This window comes from Callorhinchus milii, unplaced genomic scaffold, assembly GCF_018977255.1.
Source record: "Callorhinchus milii isolate IMCB2004 unplaced genomic scaffold, IMCB_Cmil_1.0 Scaffold7, whole genome shotgun sequence".
Classification (NCBI taxonomy): Eukaryota; Metazoa; Chordata; class Chondrichthyes; order Chimaeriformes; family Callorhinchidae; genus Callorhinchus; species Callorhinchus milii.
The window spans coordinates 25,704,918-25,719,071 of NW_024704748.1; the positions used below are offsets into that span (position 1 = coordinate 25,704,918).

Sequence of the window (14,154 nt, forward strand, 5' to 3'; positions counted from 1 at the left end):
TGGTAAATTGAATGTTTCTACAGTCAGCGTGAAAGAAAAGGCTCCACAGTATTAAGTGGTTGTTGTTGGGGGATGGGGGAGGGAGAGAGGAATAAATTAAATTCAACAAGTCTTTGAAACCTGGATGGACATTCTCTCCCAAACCCACAATTTAAAGGTCGGATGAGGTTTTTTTTTACGAGGGCAGGTCTCAAGTTATACTCTTAACTAGAATGAATGATTATCTCAGAATCGGTAAGCCTTAGTCCCAGTCAGAAATAAGATTTCATTCAACACTTTTTATTAAAATATTTCCCATATACATCCCTTGGATGTTGATACAGTGGAGTACATTTACTTTGAAGTATAGCTGGAATTTTCAAAACAATCTAAAGAAACCACAGTACTGTGACACACGTGAATAAATAAGCACATTCAAAAGGTATATTACCAGAAGTCAATTACTGGAAATGGAAAACGTGCAGAGAAAAATTCTCCGCAACATCGAGGAGGCTGAAGATATTAAGACTACAGTTAAGACTTTCAGGGAACCAAAAACACGGAAGCACTGTCTATGGGAGGATACTACTGCTAACAGGTCAGATCAATTTCAAACTTGCCTTGGGCCCCTTCACTTGCATTGCATCAACTACAGAACGCAGTCATTCAGTCCCTGGCAAAAAGATAGAATAAGGGGGGAAAAGAGAGACTAATTTTTCTTGGTAGATAATGGGATAGAATACTGGAATAGTTGGAATCATCACTCAAGTGCTGTCACAGTCCCTTCCAATCGACTTCAACTGCATGGGCTTTGTTGCTCTATAAAAACATAGATGCAATGAAAAATATTTTTTTAAAAAAAAAAGCTTTTTGAGGAGTGCTTCATTCTGATGCAATCAGAACTCAAAACTCCCCAAGGCAGTTTCCCTGTGAAAGAAGAAAAATCTGAATCCTGTGTCCCACAAACTAAACTCACTGCAAATACAATCTAAGTATGAATTTTAAGTTGTGTCGCACTGCATATGCTTCTAGTTACACAATACATCCCGATTCCTCCTAGTTACACAATGGAGGAAACAGTCAAATGAGGGCAAATGAGCCCATAAATTAACTGGGGTTACAATAACCCCCAACTTGATAAACTCTCAGCAGTTATTGCACGTCAACCTTTTCAAATAGCCAGTGCTCCAGTAGATTCGTGAAATAATTAAGGATTTACCCAGACTGGCGCGTAACAATCATTCATCACCAAAATCCTGAACCGTTCCATTCAAATAAGGTTGTTAGTTAAGACTGGGTACAAAACAGTAGACATTTTAAAAGGGGCCTATGGTCATAACATTTGTAGGGCAGTTCTCTTAGTTGAGGTGCAGATCGGAGCCCACCTTGTGGCTAAATCTGTATGATCCTAGTCTGGCACTGTGTAAACATGTCCTTCAGGTGGGGTTGTTCACCTTCATTTACAGCGCTATCGGGGGTCCGCTGGACCTTGGCCACAGCAAAGTTCACTCCCTGGATCAGCCCTGCCTGCGTCAAGTTTGCAACCTGCACCATAGAGCTTCGGATCTTAGCAAAGGGGGAGACAGCCCTGCTGCCCACACCATCTGCCGGCGAAGGTGTTGCATTTGAACAAGTCTTCACTTCGGGCTGGTTGGATGAAGAGGCTAGAGATTCATCAGCTGGTATGGTGGGACTTGCTGGCTCCACTGAGAGAGAAGCTGCAGCCAAGTTAGCTGAAAGTACGTCCAGCTTGGAAGGTCTTGACAAAGGTGGTTCTTTTCCTTCAGATTCAAGTCCATCTTTAGCAGGTTCGTTGCTACTATCGCTTTGTATGTGTTGCTCTTGTTGGACCGGACGGTTTGCTGCGAGAGCTTCTGGAATTTTGCATTGTGCGTCATGTACAAATTTGTGACAGTAAACATCAATAGGAGTGTCAAAATCAACTAATAGGTCTGCATCAGTACCTTCCACACAATCATCATTAATCACAGCATTGCTTCCTGGCTCAGTCTCGCACTCAGTCACTAGGATTTCTGCCAGATTCTGGATATTGAACTCAGTGCTGCACACAGACTGTGACCGGCTCCCTAACCGTGGACGAGGGCCTGTGGCCACAATACCACAGCTCGGGAGAATGTAGTCGTGCTGCCCGACACCGTCTGAGTCCATGATCTGACATTCATCGTCTGACTTGGAGTTGGTGAGGAATTCGTCAGATTCATAAGAGTCGGTGTCCGACGAGATCTCGGCGTCTGAATCTGTCTCCTCTTTGGAGATGACCACTGGAGCCTCGGAGGTGCCCAAGCTGCTGTCTGACTTCCACAGGTTCACTCGGAGGTTTGGTTTCAAAAAATTGACCTTCATGTCAGGCTTTGGGAAGTTGCTGAGCTTCCCCAGGTTACGAAGGTTCCCCATGTTCACGTTGGATTTGGTCTGTTTGACTTTCTGATTGAGGGAGGAAAACTTGTTGATCAGGTAGTTTTTGCCCTGGGCCAGGCCTGTGCTGCCAGGAAGCTGGCTCTTCGATCGGATCCCAAGGATGTCTTCATGTGGTTTACTGCGTTTCCTGCAACAAAGACAGAAAGGTTCACTCCAGGCTTCAGCTATACCGTTGGTCCACTATGGTAAAGGCCATTGCTCTATAGAGAGAAAGTATTTCTGGTGCCATTATAAAGTACAATCCATGAACAATAGAGGCTTACGGTAATAAAAGCTTTATTCATGGTATTCTGGCAAGGAGTCAGGGAGCTTTTTAAATTGGTTTTAGTTTCTAATAAAACTGGAAATATTCACAGCAGTCCCCAAAAGGGTTGTCATTACTCTAGAGCATTCCCTGCTCCCATTTCCATCTCTTTAATGGCTCGCACAGGCAACATTAACAAAGGACCTTGTATTATTGAATTCACCTCTCGAGCTTCTTCTCTACCACAGACACATCAAAATCCAGGGCTTGCTTTGTAAGCTGAAGCATCTCGGCGATGCACTGAAGGGTGTCTGTAAAGCAATTGAAAGGAGTGAGCCAACGTTCATCAGAGCGGCCTTGAAAACTATTCAATTTCTCTTGAAAATATACATCTCTTGTTGGTTTCCCCTCTCACCTCCACCTCATCCCTAGGGCACGGTTTGAAAGGTGTCAGTAGGCCTCAGCTACGTGAGCATCAAAACAATGAGGCCAGTTGAATTGATGTTTTCTTTGCCCAATTATCACCTGTGGGCATATAGTGACCAAACAGTAAACCAAACTGGGACCCCCCCCCACCTCCACCTTTCCCTCACCCCTGCTAATTTTAATCCTTTCCTAATGCAATGATATTGAGACTCTTTCACTTTCAACTCATTCCCCCCCCCCCCCCCCACTCAAGCCCACTCAAGTTGAGAATAGAAACCAATGATACAGGCATCTCTGGGTATCAGTCCGACAACCTCTGCACCCATTTCCCAACGGAGCTAAATAGTTTATCAAGTATTATTGGACATATTTAAATAGAGGATACCTCTCTGCATCTAAGAGAGTAATGATCAAGCAGTAGACGAGAATGAAGAGCACTGGTAGGAGACTGAGACATGAGGAGATTGCAGAGGTAGGGAGGGCAAGATCATGGCGGGATATGAAGGCCCTCAAACCTCCGGAGTAATAAGAGCCAATGGCAGCTGGTGAAAATGGGGTAGTATTTTAATAATAATCCTTGCATTTGATAGAACCCATTTCATGTTGTGGAGATGTCTCAAAGCGCTTCACAGGATATACTGTAAGGTGCGCTTGACGGTGTGTTTTCTGGGACAAATGGTAATTGGCGTGTGGGAGAGAATACAAGCTGTGGTGATTTAGCCAGAACTTCCAGAAAGTGAATCGTGGAAGGAGAGGGTGGGAGAAATCTGATGACAAAAAATACAAATAAAGCTGGTTGGGGGTTAGATAGGGACGTGAGCAAGCAATGTCCCAGGGAGGTGGTCTTAGTCAAGCACCAAAGGTAGGGTTTGAAATTGAAGAGCAGGGGGTCGGACACAGTAAGACTACACAGTAAGTCGGTTAGCTGGAGCATCAGAACAGAGGCAAACAGGATTGAGTCATTTTTCCTTTTCAGTGACAGATCGCTTCAGGAAGGATGAAAGCAAGAGATTAATATCTAAATATATTTCAAAGCTACAGCTGCAGTCACTTTTTTTTAAAAGAGAATCGTTGGAAAAAAACAATGTAACGTGCAACCCGTTAAAAATTCATCTAGTTGCAAATCATTGATTTTTCAAATGAAATGTCACTTCCGAGAGGGTTCAGACTCTTCTGCAAAATTAGCAGCCCTCATTGACGCATTCATTACATCGAGGCTTGACTCTGCAAACTCCCTCTGCTTGTCGGCCTCCCCAACTCCTCCCTCCATAGATTGCAGATCATCCAGAACTCTGCAGCTCATGTCCTCTCCCGCACCAGGCTCCGTAACCCTATCACCCCCATCCTCGTCCGACTCTACTGGCTTCCCATCACACAGAGGATACAGCTCAAGATCCTGGTCCTCACCTTCAAAGCCTTCCATGGTCTTGCTCCCCCCTACCTCTCCGACCTCCTAACCCCCTACCATTCTGCCCACTCCGTCCGCTCAGCAGACTCCGGCCTGTTTCACGTCCCCCGCCTTGCCCGTACCACCATTGGCGGGTGGGCCCTTCTGCCACTCTGCCCCCATCCCCTGGAACTCCATCCTGCAGTCCCTCTGCCTCGCCCCCTCCCTCGTTAACTTCAAGACCCATCTCAAGAACCTCCTTTCGACCTCTTCGGTCACCCTGCCATCCACTGTCCCAGATCCCAACTCAGCTCGGGTCTGAAACGCTTGACTGTCCAGCGCCTTGGGACATCCTCCCAACGTGAAAGGCGCTACACAAATGTAATTTTGTTGTTGTTGTTGTAGGAGCTGTAAGTTAGTGAGAGGCAATGAATCAGCATCAAGCAGCACTGAATTACAGAGAGCAGCCAAGCATGGACTACATTGCAATGTTCACACTGCCTCGATAGACATGTCACGAACCTCTGAGAAAGCAGAAGCCATTTTAGGATGTTTGCTGGGATTCTAGAACCCTCTCACCTTTTCCGTCCTCCTCAGGGTTGCGGATCACGGCTCTCAGTGTGTGAAAATACCCACTGGCACCGTTGTGCTTATAATGCAGCCTCATACACGTAAACTTTGGCTTCCCAAAGAAAGTGGGTTCAGGACCTGTTGTGGGGGACAAAAAAAATGTAATGACAATTTTCACTCATTGCCTTTCATGTAAGAGCATTTCAAAAGTGAGAGAGAGAGTGAGCACCAAGCCGGGTGGGTGGGAATTTTTTGTGTGGTGGGGGGAGAAGAAAGGATAAGGCAGGAATACAACAATTTATCACACAGCTAACAAGACTCAATAGATATAGGAACATTCAGAGTCAGGTTTTAAAACATCTGAGGCACTATATTCTACCTAATCTTAACCTGTTGGGACTATTTTGCCTTAAAATTTAAGATTGCGAACAGTTCTTCAGCTGCCTTTTAATTTGGAAACCAGTTCCTTGAAAGAACTGCATTAAAAAACTTGAGATCCTCACCTAGTGGGCCCTTCAGGAATGGGGGCAACTCTATTTTCAGACGAACAGTTGAGGTAGTTTCTTCTTTTGCCCTAGACTCACTGGGAAGTCCTCCTGACCTGAAGGGCACTATACATCCTAATGTGGTTTATTATTGTTGAGGACATCTCACTGATATCACCGATGGTCTGTCCCTGGCAGTACGTCATGCAAGCCGCTAGGCATTGAAGGCACATTAACAAACTCACCAATTTCAATCTTCTCCAAGTCCTCCAGTTCCAACCTCTGATACTGATTCACTTTATCCACCTCGTCGTCGTAGCTGTCAATTAACAAGGGCAGAAATTCAGGAGACGAGAGCAAATTACATTTGTATAGCGCCTTTCACATCAGGAGGACATCCCAAGGGGCTGGACAGAGAAGCTTTGGCTTCTTTGGGAAGCTAAAGTTGACAGCTCATGATTTGTTTCATAACAGAATCGACGCGATCTTAGTCGGATCAGTTAAACAATCCCAGGTAAGTTTTGAATAAGAAGCTGCCTGTCTACTTACTAGGCCACGTAGTAGGCACAATTGGAGAGAAGCAGGAGAACATCCACATCTCTGTGGGTCGCATCAATAAGGCTGGGGGAAAAAAAGGGCCACATTTAAACCAAGTGTCCTATAAATAACATTTTAAAACGCAGTTTATTTCCTAGACATTTAAAATGCTAAACTAGAAATTCCTGATCTGACTTGAATTTTTTTTAACATAAATCCCGATGGCTCAATATTTCAGTTTACACTTCCTGGCAAGCACATAAACAAGATTTGGTTCACTAGAGTGTGTCCGCCTCAATATTCGCACTCAGAACACCTTCCTAACCAATGTTAATAGCGCCGTTTGACTGATTCATTAGGACAGTGCTTCAGTCTGGCCAACGACCCTCAGGGTAAAATTTGGTCTTTCACTAATGGCTGTTTGTGGGACATTGCTGTGCACAAACTGGCTGCGAGGTTCGCCTACAAATACACAGTAACTACACTTTGCATTAAATCCTGTGAAATGCTTTGAGGCATCACAGTGATGTGATATCAAACGCAAGATTGTTTAGTGATGCCAGACACATCCATTCCTGCACAGGCTCCCCTAACAAGACTGAAGGCTACCGAGACTGAAGACTAATCCCTAGAGAAAGCCCACGTACAAAGATCAGTCCAGGTGGAAATCGGAGGACCTGGTTTAAAGGAAGTAATTGAAGTGATGGAGTCAATTTTAATGAGGGAGGTCAGTGTAAGATTTATTAAAATGCTGTTCACCACCACCAGACACAAGAAAGTAGAACATCTCAGCTGTACTGCAATACTCCTCCCCCAAGAGAGCAAAATAAAAGTTTCCAGGATTCTGCCAAGGCTGCTCTTTAACCAACCCACTTCACATGCAAGTTACCAGACTATATGTGAAGCCACTTTTGATTGCATCACTGCTATTTGCAATAGGTAATTAATTAGTGCAGATTAATCCCTCTGCCTTGCCCCCTCCCTCCCCACTTCAAAGTCGTGCCTAAGGATCGTCCTTTTCAATCGTGTCTACGGTCACTTCCCCCATACCCCCTCCTCCCTCCCTCTCCCCCTGGCTCGGGGTCAGACTCCGCCACTGTCAAGTGCTCCATCCGCGTGAAGGGGCGCTATATAAATAAAAAGTTGTTGTTGCTGTTGCTGCAAGCAGCACCTGGAGATTTATCAATAGTTCAATCAGAGCACAATGGGAACCTCATCTCACGGGTTTACTGTGGATACAGACCTCGGGTCACAATCTATCAGTGCCCAGCCCCCGTGGAATTTCTCATCACCAGGCAACAGCAGCTTCATGTAGTTCTGCAGGAGGAAGCTGATCTGCTCCTGCTGACTCCGCTGGTTCCGTTTCTGCAATGCTTCGTGCTCCTTCTCTTTGCTGAAGATGGAATAGAGGTCTTCAGTCACTGGGCTGCCCTGCATCAGGTCTAAAGGCAACCGAATCAACAGGAGGATGGATTACTGCACAACCGGCCAAGCAAAGGTACATTTTAGCATAGATTAGCATCAAAGCAAGCCACTAAATGGAAAATCAATACTCGGTGATGCTTTATTAATGGCCAGGACAGACAGACATAGGCTGCTCAGTGGCGTTGTGCAGACAATAGAGACCATTCATCATCAGGTTAAGTAACTAACAGCAGAACAACCCTTGCATTGAGCACCTGTGACCTGGTAGCTAGGTAACTGATCGACATGTACGCCACTGTACACTGGGAGAGTGTTTCAGGATGAAGAGGAAAAAGCCATATTACACTGAAATATTATTTAATCCTGTGAAATATTGGGCTCCAAAGCAAGCGAGCTGCAGGAAAGCGAATCCCAAAGCATCTCAAGCTGAGCCGGCAGACTCCACTCAGCCTCTAATCTCATTCTGGATTTCCACGAAGATGAATTGCAGCCAAAGGGGGATCAGCTCCCAGCAATCAGGGGGATTTCTAGCGGGTTTTTCTAAGACACAAGCTGAAGAAACCACCATTTACAAATGTTTACTGGGAGCAGGATTGTTCCCACTCAGCTCCTGATATCCCTGCAAGCCAAACCCCAACCAGGTAGGGGGTTCTTGTTCCTAACTGGACAACCAGTGGGAGAACTTGACGGGCTGTGTTTTCAATGGCAAGCCATGCTGGTTTAGCTTGGCACTTCCCCCAAGCCTTAGCTCTCACCAGCTTGTGTCTAATGCTCTGCGGAATCAGGTAAGCAGATTGTCTCGCTCCAGGGAGAGAGAGCGCATTTCATTCCAACACATGGGACTTTCCACGTGTCGGTGGCAAGAATGTGTTGGTTTGGATACTCCTAAGCGTGCTGAAGGGTGTCTGCATGTGACAAGACACACCACTGACCAAGAATAAAAGCAAATATAAGATTATCGGAAATTTCCTGCAATGAGTTCCCATACAATCCACCTCCCAGCTCTTGCCTTAAGAGTCGACTTGCCCTATTTCTGTTCAGTTTACTTTACAGTTCACTGATAACGGGAGAAGAAACTGAACAAAGGCAAGCAGACCGCGCGTGTTAAACTCCGCTGACAAAGCACAGTTGGAGAACACAGACATTGTTTTGGACTGGGCGAGTGTTTCAAGTCTCCCATTACCACACTGAGCGAGCGTGGGGACGGGCACCGCTCCCGAGGACAGAGTTACGACTGTTTGTTACCGATCACAGCTTGTCGATAGGCATCACGGAAGCGGTTCAGGTAATAACGGTTAGCGGAATTGTAGCCGTCTTTCATCACTCCCGCAAGCCTCCTCTCCCCCGTTCTCGTGAAGTCTCCCTGGAATTCAAAACGATTGGGAGGAAAATGAGATGAAGCTGACACAGCCACCCACACATTCACTCGCTCGCTCACTCACTTACTCAGGAACAATTTAGGATCAGCAAAGAGAACACTGAGCAGCTTAGGTCTGCACTTCTCCTTATTGATCGTGGTAATAGGGAGATTAGTCACCAGATACAGGCATTTTGGAAGATACTTTCACAACTCTTCCCCAATCCAGAAGGTAAACCTATAAGTGGAGTCCTGCAGCTCAGTGGTTAGAGCACTCATCTCACATGCAAAAGACCTGGGTTTGATTCCCGGGCAGGGCAAAACGTTAAGCAAGTTTTCTTACTCCACACGCCACTGTTTACCCAGCAGTAAGTAGGAACTTGGTTGTTAGTTAATTGGAGGATCGCTTTTCCAGGGGTAATAATCCCTTTTAAAAAAATTGGGTCACTCAATCCACGATTGTTTGTGGGACACTGCTGGCCGCAGCGTCTCACCCACAAAATATACAGTCAATTCACTTTACAGTATATTCTGTGAAGCGCTTTGAGACGTCTCGAAGACGTGATGAGGCGCTGTATCAAACACAAGGGCTTATTATTATTAGTGAATGTGGGTTACCTTCAGGGCAGCTGTGCCAGCGTACTGTCTGCTGATGGTGTCTCCGTTGTTGGCCCACATGATCTGGTAAATCCTGTAGCATTTTTGGGGCAGTGGCTGCTCTGGGGGCATGACACCCAACTTCTTCAACTGAAAGAGGAAAGATTTTAATTAACGGAATATTCACATCCCACAGACTACTATAACCACAGCATATAAATGGTTCAATATCTTTACTCTGCAGACGAGAAAGTCCTAACAGATTGGAGGATAGATACTGAGGGGCAAAGAGAGAGGATTGGGGTGGGGGGTGGATTTTCAGCACAGACAGCAAGTGGCAAGTTTTTCAGAGGGTAAAAAGGGGTGGTTGAGGCCAGGATCTTGTCTTGTGTTTAATAAACAGAAGCTTGTTGCTGTGGTGGGAGGATTAGTGTTCTGGAAGGATGAGATCAAATAGGCCTCAGGGCCTTCTTCATCCACATCAATCTTGTGATCGCTGTAATGTGGTGGAGAGGTTGGAAAGGGCCCGATCTCAGGCACTTACTTTTGTAAAGGTTTAAAGTTTAAAGTTCGATTCTCGCAGTCAATTCCCAGGAATTTTGGGCATCTATTTACAAATTCTGCAACCCCGAAGCCCACTGAATCATTAACCCCCTTATTCAGGAATAATAATCATCCTCGCATTTGATATAGCGCCTGATCACGGCCTCGAGACGTCTCAAAGCGCTTCGCAGAATACACTGTAAAGTGTAGTGGCTGTATATATACTGTGGCTGAATATTTTGTGGGCGAATGGGAGCGGGGGAGTGTGTGGAGGGTACGGACAGTTATATGGGAGTCTCTGCTCATACCTGCTGCTCCATGACCACCCGTGCAATGGCAGCTTGAACCACATTGGTCCGATCCAAGCAATCCATGCAGTTAACCCTGAAGATTCCTTCCTGCTTGCAGATCTCTCCTGCCTGGTCAAACCTGCATTCAAACACAAGAACTCGTTTGTCTTCCCTGGAATAATCAGCGCTGCCCCCAGATGATAATAATAATCCCTGCATTTGATAAAGCGCCTTATCACGTCTTCGAGACGTCTCAAAGCGCTTCACAGAATACACTATAAAGTGTCGTGACTGTATATTTTGTGTGGGGGAAACGCGGCAGCCAATTGAGCACAACAGTGGCCCCCAAACAGCCATGGACGGAGTGACCAAATTATTATCGTCATATATATTAAAGATTCATACAATGATTTAAAGAGCCCCACCCCAGCCCCGGCTGACATGACGATTAAAAATAAAAATGAGTTAAACCGTTTCAAATCTGTGCAGAGCTCGAGCGCTGTGTCAAGCTCCAGCAAACCCACAGCTCAGCAGTCCTGGGCTTTAGGAGGAGAAACTCCAAGCATTTTTTGCTCCGAGTGTTCTGAAATGGGTAATGCTTTGTTCCATTGCAGGGATGCCCAAGCTTCCCATTCCCTTCCCACGGGCAGGACATTGGCTCAGAAATTGCCCGGGGTGTGTGTGTGTGTGTGTATGTGCGTGTGTGAGGGGGGGAAGGAATCACAGCATTGTTCTTATTTAGCAGTGAATACTCTGCAGGAAAGCTTCACCATATAGCTTGAAAAGCCCATGACAGCTACTGCAGGAAGGGGAGCAATGACTTGTGGACGGAGTGGTTGTTGGTAGCAGGCGGTAAGAAGGACAAAAAGGGCTACTGTCAAATTTCTGTACAATTTACTGTCAATAGGAAATACTAATAAACCCACCAAGATTGACCTATTTACTGACAAATGGAGAATTGCCACAGTGCAGAGGTAGTGAAAAGCAAGGAGTGTGTGCACACACACCACATAATAATAAAATAATCCTTGCATTCGATATAGCGTCTTATCACGTCTTCGAGACGTCTCAAAGTGCTTCACGGGATATACCGTAAAGTGAATTGACTGTATAGTTTGTGGGCAAAACATCTTAAAAATAAACCTTACCCCATCAACTCAAATCTGGGACGTGAAGGTGGGGGTGGCAATGGGGGAAGGCATTTTTAAACAAATCCATTTCCAGAATTAGGGTCCACCTTAATATTGCGGGGTTTGCCACCCCGCCAAAAAAATAAATAAATCCACACGCGCCTTAGATTCTGGGTTGATTTTATACAATCTGTAAACCTCCCGTTGCAGCCAAGGCTGACCGTTGACCAAAGAGAAGCTCAGGTACTGACCAGCCCCACTTCATGTCGGTGATAATGTCAGCAATGGCGTCCGTTAGGGTCTGAACGTTTTCAAACTTCATCCCTCGACTGAAAAGAAAAAAAGAAGCCAGCCTCTCAATCAGCGCTCGCCACAACAGTTTTAAGCTAATTCAACACACGGGCTACTTTCAAAGCGATAACATATTGTGTATGTGAACGAGGAGACCGACACGTTCTCCTCTAGTTTCCTTTGGCCGGATTCTCCTGGAGCATTTTCCTATCCCCTGCGCTCCCGATTCAATGCCTCATCTCAACGTCCTCCTCAAGGTGAGAAGGAGGCACAACTTCACGATAAATTCATAAATGTTGCCTAAAGAAGCGTGGAAACCGATTTCCATGCCGTAGCCTGAGAAGCAACAACAACAAGAAGTTTGCTTTTACACAGCGCCCCTCACGTAGTCCCAGAGAGTTTGACAGTGATGGAGCACGACGCTGAGCTGGGGACGAGGGGACGGGAAGGTGGCTGTAGGCACCAGTCGAAGAGGAAGGTCTTCAGGCACGACCTGAAGATGGGGAAGGAAGGGGGCAAGGCGAAGGATAGAGGGAGAGTGTTCCAGAGTTTCGGGGCCTAGTGGCTGAAAGCACAGCCACCAATGGTGGAACGGAAGGCATGAGGGACATGCAGGAGGCTTTTAAGGCCATCCATGTCCTTGCTGCCTCCTACCTCTCTGACCTGCTGACTCCCTACCAACCTGTCCACTCCCTCCGTTCAGCGGGCTCCGGCCTGCTCCATGTCTCCTGCCCGACCCGCCCTACCATCGGTGGCCGGGATTTCAGCCTCTCTGCCCCCACACTCTGGAACTCCATCCCACAGTCCCTTCGCCTCGCTTCCTCCCTGCCTCCTTCAAGGCCGGTCTCAAGACCCTTCTCTTCGATTGTGCCTTTGATCTCCTTCCCACCTCTCTGCCTTCCCTCACCCCTACACCAACCCTCCCCCATGCTCAGTCTCCGACACCTGACTGTTCAGCGCTTTGGGAAGTCCTCCCGACGTGAAAGGCGCTCTATAAATATAATTTTGTTGTTGTTGAGGCCGGATCCAGTCGAGTGGAGAAACTGCAGTTCAGTTTACTTTGAAGTAACGCTATTGATTTTGCTAGTAACCAGGACATCCATACACTCAGTCTCTGCTTCCTTACCAGTGCTCATGGAAATCAAATGTCACGTAGGTGAGTTTTGGGTTATTGTACAGCAGAACTTGTCGAAGGAACGCATCCCCAATTATTTTCTCTCTTCCAGTCTGATCCACTAGACTGATAATAACCTGTCGGCATTCAAACACACCAATGTAAGTGAAAGTAATGCTGCAGATTAGGAATGGCTCCTTAATAGTGATAAATAATAAGCTTTGCATCTGATAGAGCAACACATCACATCATTGGAGACGTTTCCAAGGGCTTCACCTAATTTTACAGTGAAGTGTAGTGACTATTTTATAGGCAAACGCAGCAGCCAATTTGTGAGTAAAAATGTCACACCACCAGCTATGAAGGAAATCATCAATTTTATCTGGGGGCCAGGACATCAGGAGAAACTCCCTTCTCTTTTCAAGTAGTGCCACTGGATCTTTAACATCTACCTGATCAGGCAGACAAGACCTCGGTTCATTCAACCTCTCAACCGAAGGACGACAACTCTGACATTGCAACACAATCCCATTTAACTGGTGCTGGAACCTCCACAAAGCATTGAAAGAAAAATGGTATTTCAGCAAAGCTCGCAAAAGAACATGAAAGAGATAAGATGGCACAGGACAGCAGCGATGGCTGAGTGTGCTGTAATTTCAAATGTTTGGAGATCTGTTAGTCTGGCTATTAGGGAATGCTCACAGTAGGAATCACCTGGAGCGCCTGACAAACAGAATGGAAAAAAAAAACAACATAAATAAATTAAAAGATTCATTAAAATCTCAACAGGCTTCTGCAATCGAAATCAAAGCAAAATGAAAACCTAAATGGAAAGCATCGCTAGAAGGCTCTTCGAGAGTGAGCTCAGTTAGGACCCAGTTAAGTGATTATAATGCTTGATGCACATCATGGGAGTTTTATTTTATTTCAAAGCTCATTCGACAATTATTAACTAATGAAAAAGGGAATGGTTTGCGCAGATTCTGTGCGTAAAGCTATTCCTCCTTTACTATAAGTGTGTTTAAGAGGAAACGTAATTCATACAATTAGGGGGAAGGGAATAGAGAGCTACAGGAGACTAAAGTAGAGAGTTCATGTCAACTACACACTGGCATGGACCAGTTGGGTCAAACATCCTGTATCATTCTACGTGTTTCACTCTATTCAGAGTCATTGTTGAGGCAATAGTTGAATACTTTCCCAGACACCAACTGTGAGAGACAAATTCCCATCACATCAATAGATGTACAGCTGGGATGGGAGAGGGAAGAAAATACTTTGAGCAAATACTATTTTCGAGCAAAAGAAAATAAAAAAATCGATGGGATTTATTTTTGTAA

General features: G+C 45.7%; 1 protein-coding gene across 2 annotated transcripts in view; it reads right to left on the reverse strand.

Annotated features, from left to right (window-relative positions):
* Window positions 1–258: 258 nt before the first annotated feature.
* Window positions 259–14,154, reverse strand: part of inpp5f (inositol polyphosphate-5-phosphatase F) — a 32,603-nt gene continuing 18,707 nt past the window's right edge. For both annotated transcript variants that reach the window (XM_042337118.1, XM_007903969.2), the window contains 11 exons: window positions 12,827–12,951; window positions 11,661–11,738; window positions 10,298–10,418; window positions 9,468–9,596; window positions 8,738–8,855; window positions 7,311–7,509; window positions 6,080–6,151; window positions 5,776–5,849; window positions 5,055–5,183; window positions 2,886–2,973; window positions 259–2,545 (listed from right to left, as the gene is read on the reverse strand). In XM_042337118.1, the coding sequence (XP_042193052.1) occupies window positions 1,372–2,545; window positions 2,886–2,973; window positions 5,055–5,183; window positions 5,776–5,849; window positions 6,080–6,151; window positions 7,311–7,509; window positions 8,738–8,855; window positions 9,468–9,596; window positions 10,298–10,418; window positions 11,661–11,738; window positions 12,827–12,951 (2,307 nt within the window). In that variant the 3' untranslated portion in view covers window positions 259–1,371. The remainder of the gene's footprint in view (window positions 2,546–2,885; window positions 2,974–5,054; window positions 5,184–5,775; window positions 5,850–6,079; window positions 6,152–7,310; window positions 7,510–8,737; window positions 8,856–9,467; window positions 9,597–10,297; window positions 10,419–11,660; window positions 11,739–12,826; window positions 12,952–14,154) is intronic.